Source organism: Chlorocebus sabaeus, chromosome 14 (assembly GCF_047675955.1).
Source record: "Chlorocebus sabaeus isolate Y175 chromosome 14, mChlSab1.0.hap1, whole genome shotgun sequence".
Classification (NCBI taxonomy): Eukaryota; Metazoa; Chordata; class Mammalia; order Primates; family Cercopithecidae; genus Chlorocebus; species Chlorocebus sabaeus.
Window position 1 is genome coordinate 62,749,639 of NC_132917.1, and position 19,661 is coordinate 62,769,299.

At 34.7% G+C, this 19,661-nt stretch overlaps 1 protein-coding gene across 13 annotated transcripts in view; it reads left to right on the forward strand.

Annotated features, from left to right (window-relative positions):
• Positions 1-19,661, forward strand: part of EHBP1 (EH domain binding protein 1) — a 338,942-nt gene that overhangs the window by 228,833 nt on the left and 90,448 nt on the right. For all 13 annotated transcript variants that reach the window (XM_073023037.1, XM_073023036.1, XM_073023038.1 and 10 more), the window contains 3 exons: positions 7,160-7,338; positions 8,250-8,298; positions 12,739-13,641. In XM_073023037.1, coding sequence (XP_072879138.1) covers positions 7,160-7,338; positions 8,250-8,298; positions 12,739-13,641 — 1,131 coding nt within the window. The remainder of the gene's footprint in view (positions 1-7,159; positions 7,339-8,249; positions 8,299-12,738; positions 13,642-19,661) is intronic.

The window sequence follows — 19,661 nt, forward strand, 5'->3', positions numbered from 1 at the left end:
TGGATGGTTTTCAAATTTTTAGTTTCTGTTTTTGTTAGTTGATAGGAATACAGTTGGTTTTGTACATTGATTTTGTATCCAACACCTTGCTAAATTCTCTTATTAACTCTAATAAGTTGTAACGTCTTGTGGATGTTCTACATACTCAATTATATTATTTGTAAATAATGCTTTACAATTTTGTTTCTTTTTTAATGTGTTTACCTTAATGTCTTTTTCTGACCTTAATGTACCAGCTGGGACAATGTTGAATAAAAGTGGTGACAGATGCTCAGTCTCAAATATTTCACCCTTGCAATATTTGCTGTGGCCTTTTTAACAAGTTAAAGAAGATTCTATGTTACAGGTTGCTAAGACTATTTGTTAGAATATAAATGGACATTATTTTATTAAATGTTCTTCTGAATCTGTTTAGATAATTATATTATATATCTTTCCTCCAAATCTGTTAATTGGTCAGGTTACCTCAATAGATATGCTAACATTAAGCCAAGTATGTGCTCTTGGGATAAGTCTAATTTGTTCAAGATGTGTTATCCTTTTTTAATAAATTACTAATATTTTCATTAAAACTTTGCTCTATGTTCATGAGAGTTTTCTTTAATTTTGCCTTTGCCTTTTGAGTTTTGGTATAAAGGCCCATGAAATGAGATAGAGAGTAATCTTATTTTTCCAGTTTTCTATAATTTGTGTAATGTTTGAGATACTTTTTCCTTGAATGAATGTTTGGTGAAACTTATTAGTGAAGCCAGCTGAAATATTCTTTGTGGGAAGGCTTTTAATTACAAACTCAATTTCTTTAACAGTTATAGAACTCTCTGGGTTTTCTATTTCTTCTTGTGTCTATTGCAGTAAGCTATACTTTTCTAGGAATTTGCTTCACTCTTTCTTTCTTGGTCACTCACATTACAGGTTTAATTTACTTAGTCCTTTCAAAGCAGCAGCTTTGGCTTTGCTGATCCTCTCTATTATATGCTTAGTTACTATGTTATTTTTTGCTTTTACCTTTTTATTTTACTGTTTCTACTTTTGGGGGAAGGGGATGAGGCTCATATTGCTATTTGGGAGCCCACCAAAAGTGCAACTGTACCTCTCAACTCACTCTTCTAGACTACCACTATAAAAACAGCAGAGAGTTTCACTTGCTTTCTAGTTTTCCTGTCTCTCCATGTCTTGGCTTGGAGAGAGTTGGTTGATGTTTTGTAGAAGATTAAAAAAAAAAAATTAATTATGGTACAATCTTTCTAGTAGTAGAATAACAAAGCCTAACTTCAGTTTTACCGTGAGAATAAAGTGAAGTGATTTAAATGAAAACACTTTGAAAAAAAAAATAATAAGACCAATACAGATCTAAGTGTTCTCATTCTCACTGTTGCTAGTTTTTGGGTTCACCAAATGCTTAGATATATTCAAAGTTCCCTCAACCATGATTTGCAATAACTGGGGAAAGTGTCCAAGAATTAGTAGTTGAGAGACAAGAATGTGCTACAACTTAAGCAATGTTAGTATATGTCTCATTGCACTGGACTTAATTAGCTCTTGTTCTAGTTATAGCCAGTAATTTGAAATAAAACAGAATGGACAGGTTTATTAACAGAGAGACTCTTGAAGTTGAAATTGTTTGGGTTAATTGCTTTTTTTGAATCAACTAATTAAACATACAGAGGGCAGTGATCTAACCTCTGAAGACGATAAGAAGTTGACTGAGACGTTTGTTAGTATTGAAAAATTTACAACTTCTGCTGAAGTCGTACAGCAGTATTATCTTGAAATGTGAAATGCATGTTGTTTAAAAGCACAGGCTTTGGAGTGGGAACTCCTTGGTATAGGAACTCCTCTGCTTCCTGAGTAACCTCACTTTCTCCAACTGTAAATTGGAAGTAAGAGTAGCTATCTCAAAGGAGTTGTGAGGATTAAATTAGCTTATCTGTGTAAAGGTCTTAACTTTGTGGGACATAATAGGTGCTCAGTATATAGTTTATGAATTGATGAAAAATTAATAAGCCTTTTTGTAGAGAGAAGAACTGAATATATTACAGTAAAATGAAAATCTATTAAGTGCTACAGGAAGAACACAAAGAATCAAAGGAACACTGAAAAAGGCTTCCTACTGAATGGGAATTGGGAGGAGATTTCGTGTAAGAGATGACGTTTGAACTAAATCTTGAAGGTTTGAAGATAGAGTGGAATTGCAGCAGTTGTGCTTGGGACAGAAGATATTTCATGTGGAGGTGATGATGTGTATGATCCAAGATTGGTGGAGATGGGAGACCTGGAGTTTAGGCAGGAAAGCATAGGGATTTTAAAGGATGGTGAGTAATGCTAGAGAGTAAATACATTGAGAAAGATTTGGGATTCAATGCTTAGAAGTATTTTGACATCATTTTGTATGTTCTTGAGAGCCATTAGAGACTTTAAGCTGTGCTTTAAGAAGACCAATGCTATGACATGGGTTGGTTACAGGGGGGATTTGGAAGAAGGAAGACCTATTAGGAAGATTTTGCAATAGGCAAAAGGAGATTGATTATAAAAACCTTACAAAATATGAGCAAAACTGCCTGTAAATTAACTGGTAAGAGATGATACGTGAAGGAAGAATTGAAAGGTGATCCTGACATTAAAAATCTAAACAATTGGGACAATAACTGTATCATTTGCAAACACAGTGAAAATGAGCAGGTTGTAAAGAAAGATCACAATTATAGTTTTGAACATATTGAGTTTAAATTTTGTATGATAGAAAGGACAGCCAACTGGAAATGTCAACTTGAGATAGTTTGAACTATAAATATTTGGGAATCATCTGCATGGAAGTAATAGTTGGAATCCTGGGAATGAATCAGCTCAAAGTGTGGTAGAAAACTATTTAGAGCAATGCCTAGAGGAATATGTGGCTGTATCCATGGAAGAAGGGCAGACAGCAAAAGAGAAGGAAACTATAGTTAGAGGGATAGAGCAGAAAAAATAGAACTGACATTTCTTATTAAAATTTAAGAAAATTTGCAAGTTATTTGATGAGGTTTTCTGAAAGAAAGCTATTGCCATTATTAGGAAGAATAACTAGGTAGCTTTATTACCTTTAACATGTAATCTATATTAAACAGAAATAATGCATTAAAATTCGTTATATTTGCAAGTGTATTTCTACCTTTTATGGACAGATTTTTGTGTCTTTCTTTCTTTGGAAAGCAACAAATTACAAAGTCATTTAGAGCTTCTTTTTTCACCCACCCTATAGAAATAGATACATTGCCAAGCATTGCAAGTGCCATATTTTCCGCATAGAATATCTAGGTGTCAAGATTATTTTCTAGTTAAAGCTTTGTTTTGGGGGGGAAAAGAAAGAAAGAAGAAAAGGAAAAAACTTTTTATGATCTTGAAGAAATTCATGGCCTTTGAAATTTCTAGAAGAGCCTCAAAAAATAGAAATTCCTGCTGATAATGCATTGGTGGTGGTAATAATTGCAATTCATATTAACTGAATGGTACTGTTTGCTATACATTGTTCTAAGTGTTTTACATGCATTTTTTTCATATAACAGTATTTACTGAGTACCTATGCTCTACCAGGCACTGTTCTGGGTATTTGATTTAGGTTAATAAATAAAACAAACTAACATTTTTGCTCTCATGGACATCTTATTTAATGAGAGCAGACAGATAATAACCAGTAAGCATAATAAATAAAGTATATGGACTCTAAGAAGATGATAAGTCCGTGGAAAAAATAGAGCAGGGTAAGTGGATTCAGGAGTGCTGAACTGGGACTGGGTGATGGAGGTGGATTGCTTTTTTTCTTTTCTTTTTTTTTTTTTGAGATGGAGTCTTACTCTGTCTCCCAGACTGGAGTACAGTGGCGCAATCTCGGCTCACTGCAACCTCTGCCTGCTGGTTCAAGCAGTTATTCTGCCTCAGCCTCCCTAGTAGCTGGGACTACAGACACGTGCCACCATGCCCAGCTAATTTTTTGTATTTTTAGTACAGACAGGGTTTCACCATGCTGGCCAGGCCGGTCTTGAACTCCTGACCAAATGATCTGCCCACCTTGGCCTCCCAAAGTGCTGGGATTACAGGTGTGAACCACCACGCCTGACCAGATTGCATTATTAAGTAGGATGGTCAGAATAGGCCTAATGGAGAAGATTGCATTGGAGTTAACCATGCAGATATCTGAGAGAGTACCAGGCAAATGGAGCAATCTGTGCAAAGGCCCCAAGGTAGAAACATGTCTGCGATATCCAAGGAACATCAAAGAGAATAATATGATTCCATTTTGAGGAAGATATGGTTTCAGGCATGATGGAGCTACAGTCCATTGGCTCCTATTCCTGACTCATGGCTGTTTGCTCTCTCCAAGGAACACGTAGGTTAGGAAACTGTATTACAGCCGTAAGTTTAAATACTGGTGGAACCAAAGGTGGTGATTCACTGAATTAGAATTCCCCTAACCAGCTGCAGTATAAAAATCCCTGAAGATCATGTGTGCTGACTTGATCAGAGGCACAAAGGAAAAGAATCTCAAAGTGAAAGGACCAGTTGGGATGCCTACCAAGACTTTGAGAATCACTACAAGAAAAACAGCTGTGCTAAAGGTTCTAAGACATGGAATCACTCCCAGAAGAGCATGCGCAGTTTGTTGACTTGCACAGTCCTTCTGAGATTGTTAAATAGATTTCTTTGATCCGTATTGAGCCAAGAGTTGAGGTTGAAGTCACCATTGCAGGTGCTTAGGTCAGCTATTTTAATAAATTATCAGTAGTTTTTTTCTTTTTAAGAGGTCAATATGGTTCAGAGTGTTTAAGGGAGAGAGCAGTAGTTAAGATCAGAGAGGAAATGGACATGGGGAGAGTGAGGCAGATCTTGTTACTAAACCCTATGAGATATGTACCACTATAATCTGCACTTTACAGATGAGGAAACTGAGATACAGACAAGTCAAGTAACCTGCCGCATCTACTGTAAAATCAAGAGCCAGCTGTAACAACAGTTTCATCCAATTATGTACTGAAGGTTTCAAAATGATTTAATTGTTAATTCCTTTATGGCTTTCTGTAAAATATTAGGTAAAAGATCAGTTCTGGAGTAGATGATTTCATTTAACAATGGCTCTATGATTTTCTTTCTCTGTAAACCACCATGACCATTTATAGGGCTTGTTGTAATTTCATCAAAGTTTCTTCAATTTCGTATGACTTCTTTTTGTTGGAAGTACAATAAGCATCCCTTAATACAAGGCTTTTGTATTAGAACCAATTTAAATTTTGGTTTAGTTCTTCTAGCCTTTTCATATTGAGCCTTCTTAGAAACAGAGATACAGTCATAATCACAATGATGTAATATGTTTTCTTTATTTCTTACATACAGAAAGCTATTCTAGATCATAATATAGTGATAATGTCATTTATACATTACCTATGGACATGCTACTGATAATTGAAATGAATCAGTGTAATGATAGTTACAGATTATCTGGCCCATGTATGTATTACCCATGCTTGGAGTGAATCAATACCTTAATAATATAATTTGATATAGAAAAACAATTTAATAAAGACAATTCTTTAAACAATGGAAAGTGTAAGAAAAAAAAATGTTTATGCCTACCTAGTTCAGTGATCCCCTAACTCATCCATAAAACACTCTTTACTTTACTTCCAGGTTAAATGACTAGAGGGATTTGAAAGTCAGTGGATCCTTACATGAAAAGATATTTAATAGTTCACTTTTACACATGTTAGATTGCTAGTTAGCTATTATTTTCTAAAGTAAATTTAGTATATTGGGATTCTGTTTTTATCTACTTCATTATATTAAGTAGAATTGATCCAAACTGTTGATTTTTATGACCTGTGAGCTTTTCAGTGTTGACTTCGTAGAGATGATCATTTAAGGAACAGTACTTTGCTAGATTTATGGTTATTTACATAATATTTTGTTAATCTGACAGTTAATAAAAAATGGGAAGTAATTTTAGTGGTGTTTCATAGTAGTCTTCTCACAGAAGCAGTGAATGCATAAATCATAATTATGTGGGGTTGATGATTTTAATTGTTTGGTACTAACATGCTTTTGTCAAGTGGGGGCATCATTGATCTTTCTTAAGTAAGCAGTGTAGTAAGAATGCTTTGCTTTTTAAACTTAAATGATATTAGGAGTAAATACTTGTTCTCTTTTCATTTTACTTTAGAGGACCTCTATTTAATATGTAAGTTTTCTTATCATAGCTAGCACTTTTAATTAATAGCAAGATTTAAAGTCCAGAAACATTTAACAGTTTTCTTTGTAGTTTCCAATTGTACTAGCCTATAAGGTTGCCATCACAAAATGCAGTTGTTATTCAGTAAAAGAAAATGACATGGTTTTAATAATAATAAAAGTTTAGAATAAAATTGTTATTATATAGTCTTGTTTGTTGTTATTATTGATGTTTTAAGTATATGAACAAGGGTAAAATTATATACTTATGATTTAAAACACACACACTACTAACTCACCTAGTATTCAAAAGTAGCTCTCAGTGATAATTAGAAAATATTTTGAGCATATCCAAAATACATACTGTTGTGTGCTGTTGCCACCAACACCTGTTGCTAATAACTCTAAAACTGTTTTGCCATCATTAAATTTATATAAGAAGCATGTTTGAATATGGTTATCATTGTGCTGTTTACTTAAAATGCATATATGAGTAATGTATTTTTAAAACTAATGATAATTTTAATCTTTCCACTACTAGAAATTTGTGTTACATTTGGACCTTGAAATACATTATTTTTAACCTAGTCAAAAAGGAACCATATTTGTACATGATTGCATTTGGGGGAAATTTTGAGGGTGTGCAAGTTACAAAGGTATTTAGCCTTAAGTATTTCAAAACTTTAACATGATGTTTCCATCAGTAAAGCTCCTGGCCTGTTCTTATGTATAAATTTAAAATCTTGCATATCTACATCCTTGTCAGGCAAATGCCAAGGGCTAAAACTGGAGATAATTTAAGATTTATGTCTCCCTCTTGGAGGTTGCAGTTGTCGTGAATTTATAGTTGTGAAGGATCTAAACTGACATCAAAGTGTTCAAATGATCTGATTAGGTCAATTAATGTTAGTTTTCATCTTCCATTAAATTCTTTTAATGTTTTCCTCTTTTCATTTTTTTTTAGCCAAGCCCTATACCAAGTCCTGTTTTGGGGCGAAAGCCAAATGCTAGTCAGTCTTTGCTTGTATGGTGTAAAGAAGTTACAAAGAACTATCGAGGAGTAAAAATCACCAATTTTACTACATCGTGGAGAAATGGTTTATCTTTTTGTGCAATATTACACCACTTTAGACCAGATTTAATGTAAGTAGAAACATTTTCCATTCCCTATGAATATTTTGTACATAATAGACATTTTTTAAAAGAACATAAAATAATTTCTTAGCACATGTCCTGAAATAATTTGTATTTATTTTATTACCCCCACCTCTTGCTTTTGAGAGATGTATCTCAGAAAGCTTTTCCTTTTTCATACCTAAAAACAATCTTTTCTCTTTTTAAAGAAAATGGTGGCTGGGCGTGGTGGCTCACACCTGTAATCTCAGCACTTTGAGAGGCCAAGGCGGGGGGATCACCTGAGGTCAGGAGTTCGAGACCAGCCTGACTGACATGGAGAAACCCTGTCTCTACTACAAATACAAAATTAGCCAGGTGTGGTGGTGCATGCCTGTAATCCCAGCTACTCGGGAGGCTGAGGCAGGAGAATCTCTTGAACCCGGGAGGCGGAGGTTTCGGTGAGCCAACATCGTGCCATTGCACTCCAGCCTGGGCAACAAGAGCAAAACTCTGTCTCAAAAAAAAAAAAAAAGAAAATGGTTTTTCTCCTTAATCTCAAAGAACTGACTTCAAATTATTATGAAAATTGTGTTAGTGTTAAAATGAGATGAGACAAATAAGCCGGTAATTCTTTATATTGACAACAAGGGATTACCTCATGGTAAATTTGGTTGTCAAGGCTAGTCTTTGGTCCCCTGCCTTAACCTCTCTTTTAGATGGAAAGCTTCAGGCAGTGAAACGTGTAATCACTATTTTTATTCATTTATTTATTTATTTCCTTAATTTTCCACACTATTAGTTTTGTTGATTGAATTGCTGTGAAATTGCTAGTTACTCTTTAGTATTATTGAATGTCAAATTTTTAGATTCAGTTTGTTTTAAAATCAGCTGTTTTTATCAAATACTATATGTACCCACTGTGCTATTTTCTCCCTCAGTGACTACAAGTCTCTGAATCCTCAAGATATTAAAGAGAACAACAAAAAGGTAAGAATTGATGCGCAAGAAAAATACGTAGTTTCCATTTTGGCTTCTCTGAAAGTCTTTATTAATTTGGAGAAAGTGAGGCAGTTTTATGAGGTCATAACTACAACTCACAGAGTGTTGTCTGCTTACTGCAGTACAATAGGATACATGGTTTACTCTGGTTTATCATGAACTTTTAAAGACTGTAAGTGCCAGGTTGGCATCATATTATAATATGCAAATTATCTTTTAAACTGTTGAATATTTGTTAAAGCATAGTGCTTTTATTCTAAGATTTGGCTTTTTAAAAATGCACCCAAAACTGTTGTGCCATAGCTGTTATGTAAGTTTAAAAAAATATGTTGGTTGGGGATGAGAAGAAGAGCCTAATGGGTAAGCAAGAGAGAATACTTAGGTTCTGAGAAGCAAAAAGATATAAACCTTGGTTCTTTTCATTTTCTGGTAAACCGTATACAATTATGCACTGCGTAACAACGTTTTGGTCAAAAACAGACCACATAGATGGTGATGTACCGTAAGATTATAATACTTTATTTTTACTGTACCTTTTCTATGTTCAGATGCACAAATACTTACCATTGTGTTACAGTTACCTACACTCTTCAGTATAGGAATATGCTGTGCAGTTTTGTAGCTTAGGAGCAATAAGCTATACTGCATAGCCTAGGTATGTAGTAGGCTGTACCACCTAGGTTTGTGTAAGTACCCACTGTGCTGTTTACACAACAACAAAATCACCTGACAGTGCATTTCTCAGCACATATCACCATTGTTAAGCAACACATGACTATATTTTCCCATATAATTAATCAATGTATTGAAATCAGAGCTTCCCAACTGGTATGGGGCAAGGGGATATCGATCCTTTCAGCCTTCAGGGCATCTGTGTAAGGCTGAGTTGCTGGAGCCCTGGACCAGCTAACTGTGGCCACAAGCTGACTTATCTGTTTACCCCAGCACACAGTATGTGTGTTCTGTGTGCAAGGAGGGAAGCACCTAACTCAGCACACAGTAGGGCACTGAATGTTTTTTTCTACTGAATTGAATTCTTCAACTGAAAAGTTAATGAAATTTATTATTGTCTTAGAACAGGAGTTCTTAACCTGTGATCTGTGGGTAGAAATCAGGGTATTCTTTCTTGAACATGGTTGAGGGAAAAAATACATTTTACTTTCATAATTCCTCAACTGAAATTTAGCATTTCCTTTAACTATGAATTTAGGCAATAAACCACCATAGTGTTAGCCATGGCTGAAACTTTGTCACCTTTAGAAATCACAGATATTTTCGATATTTTCATGTCATGCTATAGTTGTTGCTGCAGATATCTGCAAATACCTTTTAAGCTTATAACGTCTTCAGATTAATTAGTGCAGTCATAAAAAGCACATATATTACTACTTCCCAAATTCATTTTAAGTAATACTTTCATAAGTGTATTTTTCAGCATAATTGGTTTCTTTTGTAATTCTATATGTTTTATCCATGTAAAACATTATTCTGAGAAGGGACCCATTGCCAAAAGGGTTCATGAGACAAAGTGGTTAATAGCCTCTGGTCTAAAGTTCTTAACATACTTTAAATTAAATAATTAAAATGACTGGTGATACAAAGTCTTGGAACTTTGATAGAAGTTCAGTTAACAAGTCTTTAAATCAAAACAATTTTTCACTTGTATTGCTCTCTAAAACCAAAAATGTGTATTGCCATCAAAAAGGTTTTGTTTCTTCAGCCTGGGGAATGTAGCAAGACCCCATCTCTACAAAAAATGAAAATGTTAGCTCAGCATGGTGGCATGCACCTGTAGTCCCAGCTACTTGGGAGGATGAGGTGGGAGTATTGCTGGAGCCCAGGAGCCCAAGGCTGCAGTGAGCTAGGATCACGCCACTGCTCTCCAGCCTGGTTGACAGAGCAAGACCCTGTGTCCAAAAACAAACAAACAATCAAAAATGCTTGTTTTTTTGCAAATGCATAATGCTGACCGTAGAGCAATAAAAACCTGGCAGTTTCTATTGAAATATGCCACCAAAAAAAGATAATCTTTAAAAATCAGTATAGTTTTCTTGTAGAAATCACCCTTCAGATGGGCATGTTACAAAGTAAATTGTTCTCATGAATTATTTCTTGTATAATTTTGGAGAGCCTGTGTCTATTAAAGTGAAATGCTTCTTTTTCATTAATTACAATTAAATTATATCTTTGGGTATGGCAGTACTTTACCTCCATTTTCTTACATTTGAACAAAATGCTAAGCCAATTTAAATACAGACAGGAGCATTATAAAATAAACCATTTTTTAAAGTGGATGTTTCAACTTACGGTTCAAAATTTTGAAAAGAAAATATTGTTGATTCTACATCGTTATAAATGTGTGAAGAATATGGGGAATCTCATTCAGGCTTAAGTCACACTTCTTTACATTAGCTTTTCATTAACTTAATAATGGTAAGCATACTTTGGATTTACATATTACTCCATACGGAAGACCATCCCATTAAAAATTTTTTTCAGTTAGATCTTCCAGTACAGACAATCATGGCTTTTGAAAGGCTTTATCTTTGATGATTCTATTCATTGTATTATTCAATAAATAATTGTTTTTACATCGTCTTTCCTTTCATCATTTGCTGCTTCTTACCTGATAGCTACATTGAATTGCTACCTGCCAATTACTTCTAGCTTCACACAGTTCTTCCCAATAACCCCATGTGCCCCTGAATGAACTTAAAGCACCATAGGAAAACAATGCCTGTGTCTTAAATTTCATACAGATGCATAACATAACTGGCAGTAACTCCTCCTTACCAATTTAATAACATGTAGGAATGAATAAGATAATTTTCTTAGAAAGACCTCTTTTTTCACCCCACACAAACAGGTAAAAAACAGTAGGTAGTTGACCAGGGCAGAAGAGATTAAGCTTTGGGAAAAGTCCTTTATAAAGCGTAAACCTTGTTTACAAAAAACCTAGTTTGTTTTTAATTTTTTTTTAGTGTAATTAGTGTATATAAAATGAATTGCTACATGAAGCAAAACACCAGCAGGAGTTTCCCCACAAGGAAGCTAATCATTTCCCCGGGTCTGTAAAAAGTGCTGAATAAAAAAAGGCATTTTCCTGTGACATCTGATCTTAACCAATATGTCAGTGTTTTTAGATAATTTGGGAATGTTTAGAATACTGCCTGTGGTGCTTTCCCTGATGGCCTGCTATTGATGCCTGTCAGTCAAGTTGTCAAGACACATAAAAGGAAAATGACTTCAATTTTCCTAAAACATGTAAAATAACAAACAAGCCTATACATGCACACCAACTGAGTCATTCTCTCTAGTAAATATTTTGAGGTACCTATATTATGAAGCCTAGTGCTGTGAAAATTGAAGAGGTTTTAATATCACAATTTATTTTTCATTTTCTTTCTTACTTGTTCCTTAATGTTTGTTAAACTACAAGAATATGAGACAAAGATTAAATTCAAACATAGAAATGTACTTTAACAAGTAAGTGCAGAAGACTGATTCCTTCTGAATTGTTACATAATTTCCTAACATGTCTTTTAAGAAAAAATTTGAATTATGATCCTAGGTTCCTAAAAAGAGTAAACATTTTATGTCTCAGAGCAAGAATATATCTAGAGGGTTCTTTCTTTCTCTGAGAGTATATCTAAACCTTTAGCCATACTTTTAATGCTTCCTAGCAACACAATGCTGTTTTCAAGGGTTAGTTCAGGATAGTAATAATTAATTGTAAATTGAGAAACAGCTTTGATTATTCAAAACTAGAAAAACCTGATGTGCCATAGTCATTTAAAGGCTAACAAAAATAATACAATGCAGCCTTACATTCTCAACTAGGTTGTAGTAGTCAGAACATTTCATTCTTTCCAAAACGAATGAATTAAAATGAAGTCACTCTTTTCATTATGAAAATCAGTCTTAATTGAGCATTTAAAAAATGTTTCTGTTTCTACGCTTAAATTGCATTTATTTGTATTTTATATCAGGTAATCTAGTAGTTAGTTCTTTTGACTTATCTAGCTGTGCTTTTCTTCACAAATCACTGCAATTACATGACCGTGGAAAAGAGAGGTTGATAGAAATGATAAAGCTCAATATGGATTAGTCTAATGTTTCTTTATACTTTAGTTCCTTATCTTAAAAGTCCATTCTCAGAGTTTTAAAAAATTTAACTCTCATTTTTGCTTATTTCCTTTATTGGAAAAAATATTTTAATTCTATTTACTACACTTTTTTCTCTTGCCTCTCCCCCCACTTTTACACATGTCTGACTTTTGCAAATTTGTTATTTTCATGTGACATAATGTCGATAACATGTACCCTCCAATAACAACAACAACAACAACAATTAAAAATGTGCTCTTTTTAAAATGTGTGAATTATGTGAACTGTTCAACATATCTTTTGTTTTTCCTTCCTTTGAAGGCATACGATGGATTTGCCAGCATAGGAATTTCCCGATTATTGGAACCTTCTGATATGGTATTATTAGCAATTCCTGATAAACTGACTGTTATGACTTATCTCTATCAAATAAGGGCACATTTCAGTGGCCAAGAGCTAAATGTTGTTCAGATAGAGGAAAACAGCAGTAAAAGCACATATAAAGTTGGAAACTACGAAACAGATACAAACAGTTCTGTTGATCAAGAAAAATTCTATGCAGAGCTTAGTGATCTGAAGCGGGAGCCTGAACTACAACAGCCCATCAGCGGAGCAGTAGACTTCTTATCACAGGATGACTCTGTATTCGTTAATGATAGTGGGGTTGGAGAGTCAGAAAGTGAGCGTCAAACTCCTGATGATCACCTCAGTCCAAGCACAGCCTCCCCTTACTGTCGCAGGACTAAAAGTGACACAGAACCCCAGAAGTCTCAGCAGAGCTCTGGAAGGACTTCAGGATCTGATGACCCTGGAATATGTTCCAATACAGATTCAACCCAAGCACAGGTTTTGTTAGGCAAAAAGAGACTATTGAAAGCTGAGACTTTAGAATTGAGTGACTTATATGTTAGTGATAAGAAGAAGGATATGTCTCCACCCTTTATTTGTGAGGAGACAGATGAACAAAAGCTTCAAACTCTAGACATCAGTAGTAACTTGGAGAAAGAAAAATTAGAGAATTCCAGATCCTTAGAATGCAGATCAGATCCAGAATCGCCTATCAAAAAAACGAGTTTATCTCCTACTTCTAAACTTGGATACTCATATAGTAGAGATCTAGACCTTGCAAAGAAAAAACATGCTTCCCTGAGGCAGACGGAGTCTGATCCAGATGCTGATAGAACCACTTTAAATCATGCAGATCATTCATCAAAAATAGTCCAGGTAAGTGAATTAGAATGCTGAATACTATATTTAGTAATTATTCTCTGTTTTTGTTTCTTTTTGCATTCATAGATGTTGCAAATGATTAAAGGTGAAGTGTAATGTCTATTGTAAAAATTCCTGAGGCATCCAGTAGTGTGCGCCAAAGTCCCCCCTATTTGGGAGGCTGAGGAAAGAGGATTGCTTTGGCCTAGGAGTTTGAAACCAGCCTGGGTAACATAGCGAGTCCCTGTCTCAAGAAAAGAAAAATCTGAAATATACCTGCTTTATATTTAAGATTTATGATATAATATTTTAAGCCTACAAATCCCAATTTCAACATTGAAGGATATTGTGTAATAAGACTATGAAAAAAAAGTTGAAGGATAAAGAATGTCAACTTTTCAAATAAAAATATTACTTATAAAAACAATATTCTATAAAATAAGTCAAAGTTGTTTCAATATTCCATTTAATAAGAACATCATTATAAAAATGTATAATGCCAAATTAAATATTTCCCATTTTAAGCATTTTCCTTAGGTATTTTAATTGGTTTATTTAGTCCCATCATTATTTGTGGTTAAATATCCCAGCAGCATCCAAATTTCTCCTCATGAAGGGAATATTGTACAGTTTTAACCTTTCTCTTACTGATGATATTAATAATTTACTGTTTTTACTTGTATCTCTGGTACAGTCAGTTATAAGATATACTATTATTTTATGTACTACAACAAAAAAGAACAACATTGTCAATAAAATTATGATACGTGGTTTTCCTATCACTCAGAATTTTTATATCTATTGAAAGAGCTCTTTTAGACTTATTTAGGCATAATTTGATCATATTAACACTCTTATGTATACATAAGGAGGAAATTTTAGGCAAAATAAATTGATTAAGGTATTCCTAAAAGTTTTTCACATTTAGAATCCAACTCTTCTGAATCACTTTGATTTAGAGTTGTTGGTATTCCTTTTTTTTTTTTTTTTTTTCTGCACAGTTATCGTCTGTGCTATCAAAAGCATTGTTACAGTACATGGTTCTCAAAGCCAGATTTGGGGGCCTCTGAAGTTCTCCGAGTCCCTCTCAGAGAACACCCGAAGTTAAAGCTATTTTCATAATAATACTAGGGCATTGTTTGCCTTCATGACACTCATTCTCTCACAAGAGTATAATGGCATTTTCTGAAAGTTACATGATTTGTGATATCTCAACAGATCGAATATAAAAGTAGATATAGGAATTCAGCTGCTTTCTTTTATATTGAGATTTATAAAATATGTAAAATAATGCCATCCTTCTCAATTTTTGTTTTTTAAGTAATTATTTTCTATTAAAATGTGTTAACATCTAATGAGTTAATTGTGGCTACTTCTAAATGAAAAAAGTAAGTATTTTAAAATTGTATCAGTTTTAATATCAAAAATGACAAATGTCAATAGATATAATCTATATAAGCAAGAGTTTTTTGGGGTCCTCAGTAATTTTTAAGAATATATGGGGATTTTGAGACCAAAAAATTGGAGAACCTCTGATTTTTTTTTTTTTTTGAAACAGAGTTTTGCTCTTGTTGCCCAAGCTGGAGTGCAATGGCACCATCTTGGCTCGCCGCAACCTCTGCCTCCCAGGTTCAAGCAATTCTCCTGCCTCAGCCTCCTGAGAAGCTGGGATTACAGGCATGTGCCACCACACCCGGCTACTTTCGTATTTTTAGTAGAGACGGGGTTTCTCCATGTTGGTCAGGCTGGTCTCAAACTCCTGACCTCAGGTGATCCACCCACCTCGGCCTCCCAAAGTGCTGAGATTACAGGTGTGAGCCACCATGTCTGGCCTGAACCTCTGAATTCGTAGCATTTCTCCACAACTGTCTCTGGGATTTTCTTCCAGGTCAGTATACTCATTGATAATAGCACTGTCTTGGCTTTACCAGAAGGTCTCAACAGAAGATTTTTAGGGCCGGGCGCGGTGGCTCAAGCCTGTAATCCCAGCACTGTGGGAGGCCGAGACGGGCGGATCACGAGGTCAGGAGATCGAGACCATCCTGGCTAACACGGTGAAACCCCGTCTCTACTAAAAATACAAAAAACTAGCGGGGCGAGGTGGCGGGCGCCTGTAGTCCCAGCTACTCTGGAGGCTGAGGCAGGAGAATGGCGTAAACCCGGGAGGCGGAGCTTGCAGTGAGCTGAGATCTGGCCACTGCACTCCAGCCTGGGCGACAGAGCGAGACTCCGTCTCAAAAAAAAAAAAAAAAAAAAAAAAAAAAAGAAGATTTTTAGACAGTAATCTGGAGTTATGTTTCTTTCTCACATAGTCCTCAAGTGGTGTTGACTGAAACATCAAGGAATTGTCATCATGCCAACAGAAATATCAAACAATATATATATATAGATAGACAACCATGTCTTGACTGCCACCTGAATGACAGAGAGTGTAAGATTCTGCCATTTATAAGGTTTCAGAGGTGTCAAGAAAGAATTTACATATTAGAATTAAAGAAGTATAATAGCTGTCAAAGCAAGCCCCTGTTCTCCTAATCATAAACTTCAAATCAAAAGTCCTAAGTAGCTAAATCTCTCTGAAAGCTTTCAGGACAGCATAATGTCCACACATAGTAGATAATCAATAAACATCTAGTGAATGACAATTACAAGAACTTGATGACCCTAACTTATAATATTCAATACAGATTTTTATTTTGTTTTTTTGCGGGGCGATGGAGTCTTGCCCTGTCACCCAGGCTAGAGTGCAGTGGTGTGATCTTACCTCACTACAACCTTCGCCTCCTGGGTTCAAGTGATTCTCCTGCCTCAACCTCCCGAGTAGCTGAGACTACAGGTGTGTACCACCATGCCCAGTTTATTTTTGTATTTTTAGTAGAGATGGGGTTTTACCACGTTGGCTAGGCTGGTCTCGAACTCCTGACCTCAGGTAATCCTCCTGCTTCACTCTCCCAAAGTGCTGGGATTATAGACGTGAGCCACCGCACCTGGCCAAATTTTTCTTAAAAACCAGATTTTTAAGGCAAATATGTTTAGTTAAAACTAGAAATTGATTGATATTTAAAATGTTAAAATACCCTGGACTGGGAATCAGTAAGCCTGGATTCTTGTTTTGGCTCTCCCAATAAATTAGTAATGACATGTTAACTAGCTATTTAGCCTCTCTCAATCTTATTTTCCATGTATGTTAAATGAAGTAATCTTTAAGAACCCCTTTAGCTGTGAAACTATCATTCTGTGATTCTATTCAGATGATTAAAGTGTACTGGATGATAGAAGCAACGTCTATTCATAGCTCCATATATGTTTTCTCTTTGGCCATTGACTTATTCAGAATTTTGCTTAGGGTAAGTTTAAAGGTTTTTATTGACACCGGATTGGCAAAAGTAATGTCTAACAATAAACACTGTAATATAGGTGCTGACATTTGGTAGGCTTTTAAAATTGTATATAGCAACTGAATTTTGGACAATTAAAAATCTGTTTCTCTTTTGTACACAGTATTTCAATTCTCAGATACACATCTTCTTACATTTTAACTTCTCAATCAATGTGTTATTTATAATAGATAGTATATTAGAGTTTAATTGACAACGTTTGTTCTTAGTAGTTCATAAAATAATAGTAATTCTTACAATTAAAACCATTGGATTAGAGGAAATTTAGTAACTTTAATATGACTTTGTATTCTTAACAAAGTCATAATGTTGTCCATTTGGGTGCCTAATACATGTGATGACAGTTATCTATCTTACACATATCTCTTAAACTTTACAACCCATAAGGTAAGTAGTCAAATTCTATATTATATGTGGGAAATCTGGGGTTTGCAGAGTTACTTAAGGTTATATGATAAATGTTAAAGTTTGAATTCAAAAGCAACCTTGTCTTCAAAGTCTGTGCTTCTCCACTTGATGCATATAACATCTTATCCTAATAGCATTAAAAAATAATTTTAGCCCAAATATAATGTGGTCAACATTACTGAAGGGCGATTTAACAATGTGCATCAAATTCCTTAAAAATCTGTATCTCATTAGATCCTACTTTCAGGAATTTTTCCTAAGGAAATAATTAGAATTGTATAATATAGCTGGGCGCCGTGGCTCATGCCTGTAATCCCAGCACTTTGGGAGGCCGAGGCAGGCAGATCACCTGAGGTCAGTTCGAGACCAGCCTGACTAACATGGAGAAACCTCATCTCTACTAAAAATACAAAAGTAGCCGGGGTGGTGGCACATGCCTGTAATCCTAGCTACTTGGGAGGCTGAGGCAGGAGAATTGCTTGAACCCAGGAGGCGGAGGTTATGGTGAGCCGAGCTGGCGCCGTTGTACTCCGGCCTGGGCAACAAGAGCGAAACTCCACCTCAGGAAAAAAAAAAAAAAAGAAAGAATTGTATAATAAAAATGTACCTCTAAAGATATTCATAAAAGCATTATTTATGATAGTAAAAAATTGTGTGCAACCTAAATGTTCAGCAAAACAAGACAGATTAACTAACGTATGATGTGTCTATACAATGTAATGTTAGGTAGCCAATTAAAAATCATGTTTTAGGCTGGGCATGGTGGCTTACCTGTAATCCCAGTACTTTGGGAGGTTGAAGTGAGAGGATTGCTTGAGCCTGAGAGGTCAAGGCTGCAGTAAGCTGTGATTGTGCCATTGGACTCCAGCCTGGGTGACAGAGCGAGACCCTGTCTCAAAAAAGTAAAATAATAAAATAATTTTAAAATTATGTTTAAAAAAATATTTAAGACCATAAGAAAATGCTCAAAATACAATAAGTGAAGGGAAAAAAAAAGCATGATTCTACAGTTATTATCTCTGGGTACCAGGACTACTACTAATTTTTATTTATCTTCTTTTTAACTTGTATTTATTTTCTGAAATCTCTGTAGTGAATTGCATTTCTAGCCAGGAAAATTTTTTTTAAAATTGTGTTTATGTGCTCTTAAACACAATTGGTGATTTTATAGTCTTCTGGTGATTTGATTTTGTTCTTAAGACCAAAACATTTTTTCACTGTCTTTGTAGCTGGTTGGAATCACCAAAAGACTATAAAATCACAGAATTCGGAGCTAGTGGAATCTTAAAGATGATCCCTCATTTCAAAGATTAAGAAATCAAGGGATTAAAACAAATACTTAACGTTTATTCAGTGCTTGTCATGCGCCAGTGCTCAGTACATTATGCTATTATTTAATCTTTGCCCTATCCTTCTGAGAGTTGGTCTATTTCTATCCTTATTTTATAAACGAGGAAACTGAGGCTTATATAAATTAATGTGCCCATAATTAAGTGGTGGAACTGATATTTGAACCCAGGTCTGTCTGACTCCACATCATGTAATGGAATGCAGTACATTTTTAACTGACCTGCTCAATGTTACATTGCTTATTATTAGTGGAAGAGGGATTAACAGCCTGATGTCTTGACTGAAAATTCAGTGTTCATTTAATTAATTTTGTCTGTTTTTGAGACACTGTTGATATTGTAACTAAATTCTATTGTGTCCTGTTCAACTTGAACTTAGACTTATCATTATCACTTATACATTTTATTTGTATCTATTAAGAATTTTTGTTTAATCCTCTTAAAAATCTTGGGTGATGAAAATGTCCTGGAATTAGGTAGTGGTGATAGTTCATAACCTTATGAAATACTAAAAAGCACTGAATTGTACACTTTAAGAAAAATCTTTTCTTCTTTAAGATTATAGAAAAAAAGCTTTAAAAATAGTTACAGTAAAATATAAAGACCACAAAGAAACCCAAAATGCTGAACTAATCTTTAAAAAGATGGTTTCACATAATATGAAATAAAGTAATAGCTATACTTATTTTATTTTCCTTGACAATGATACTTATGATTGAACCAAAACTATGCAATGAGAGGGAAGTAAAAGAAATTAAGTGTCAGATAATAGTAATAGACATCTAAAGCCAGAAGTTGGTTACTTAGTAGGAAAAAAAGGAATTTGGACTATAAGGAGTATTAATATTTGTGCTTTTGGTTAATATATTGAAGAACTGAT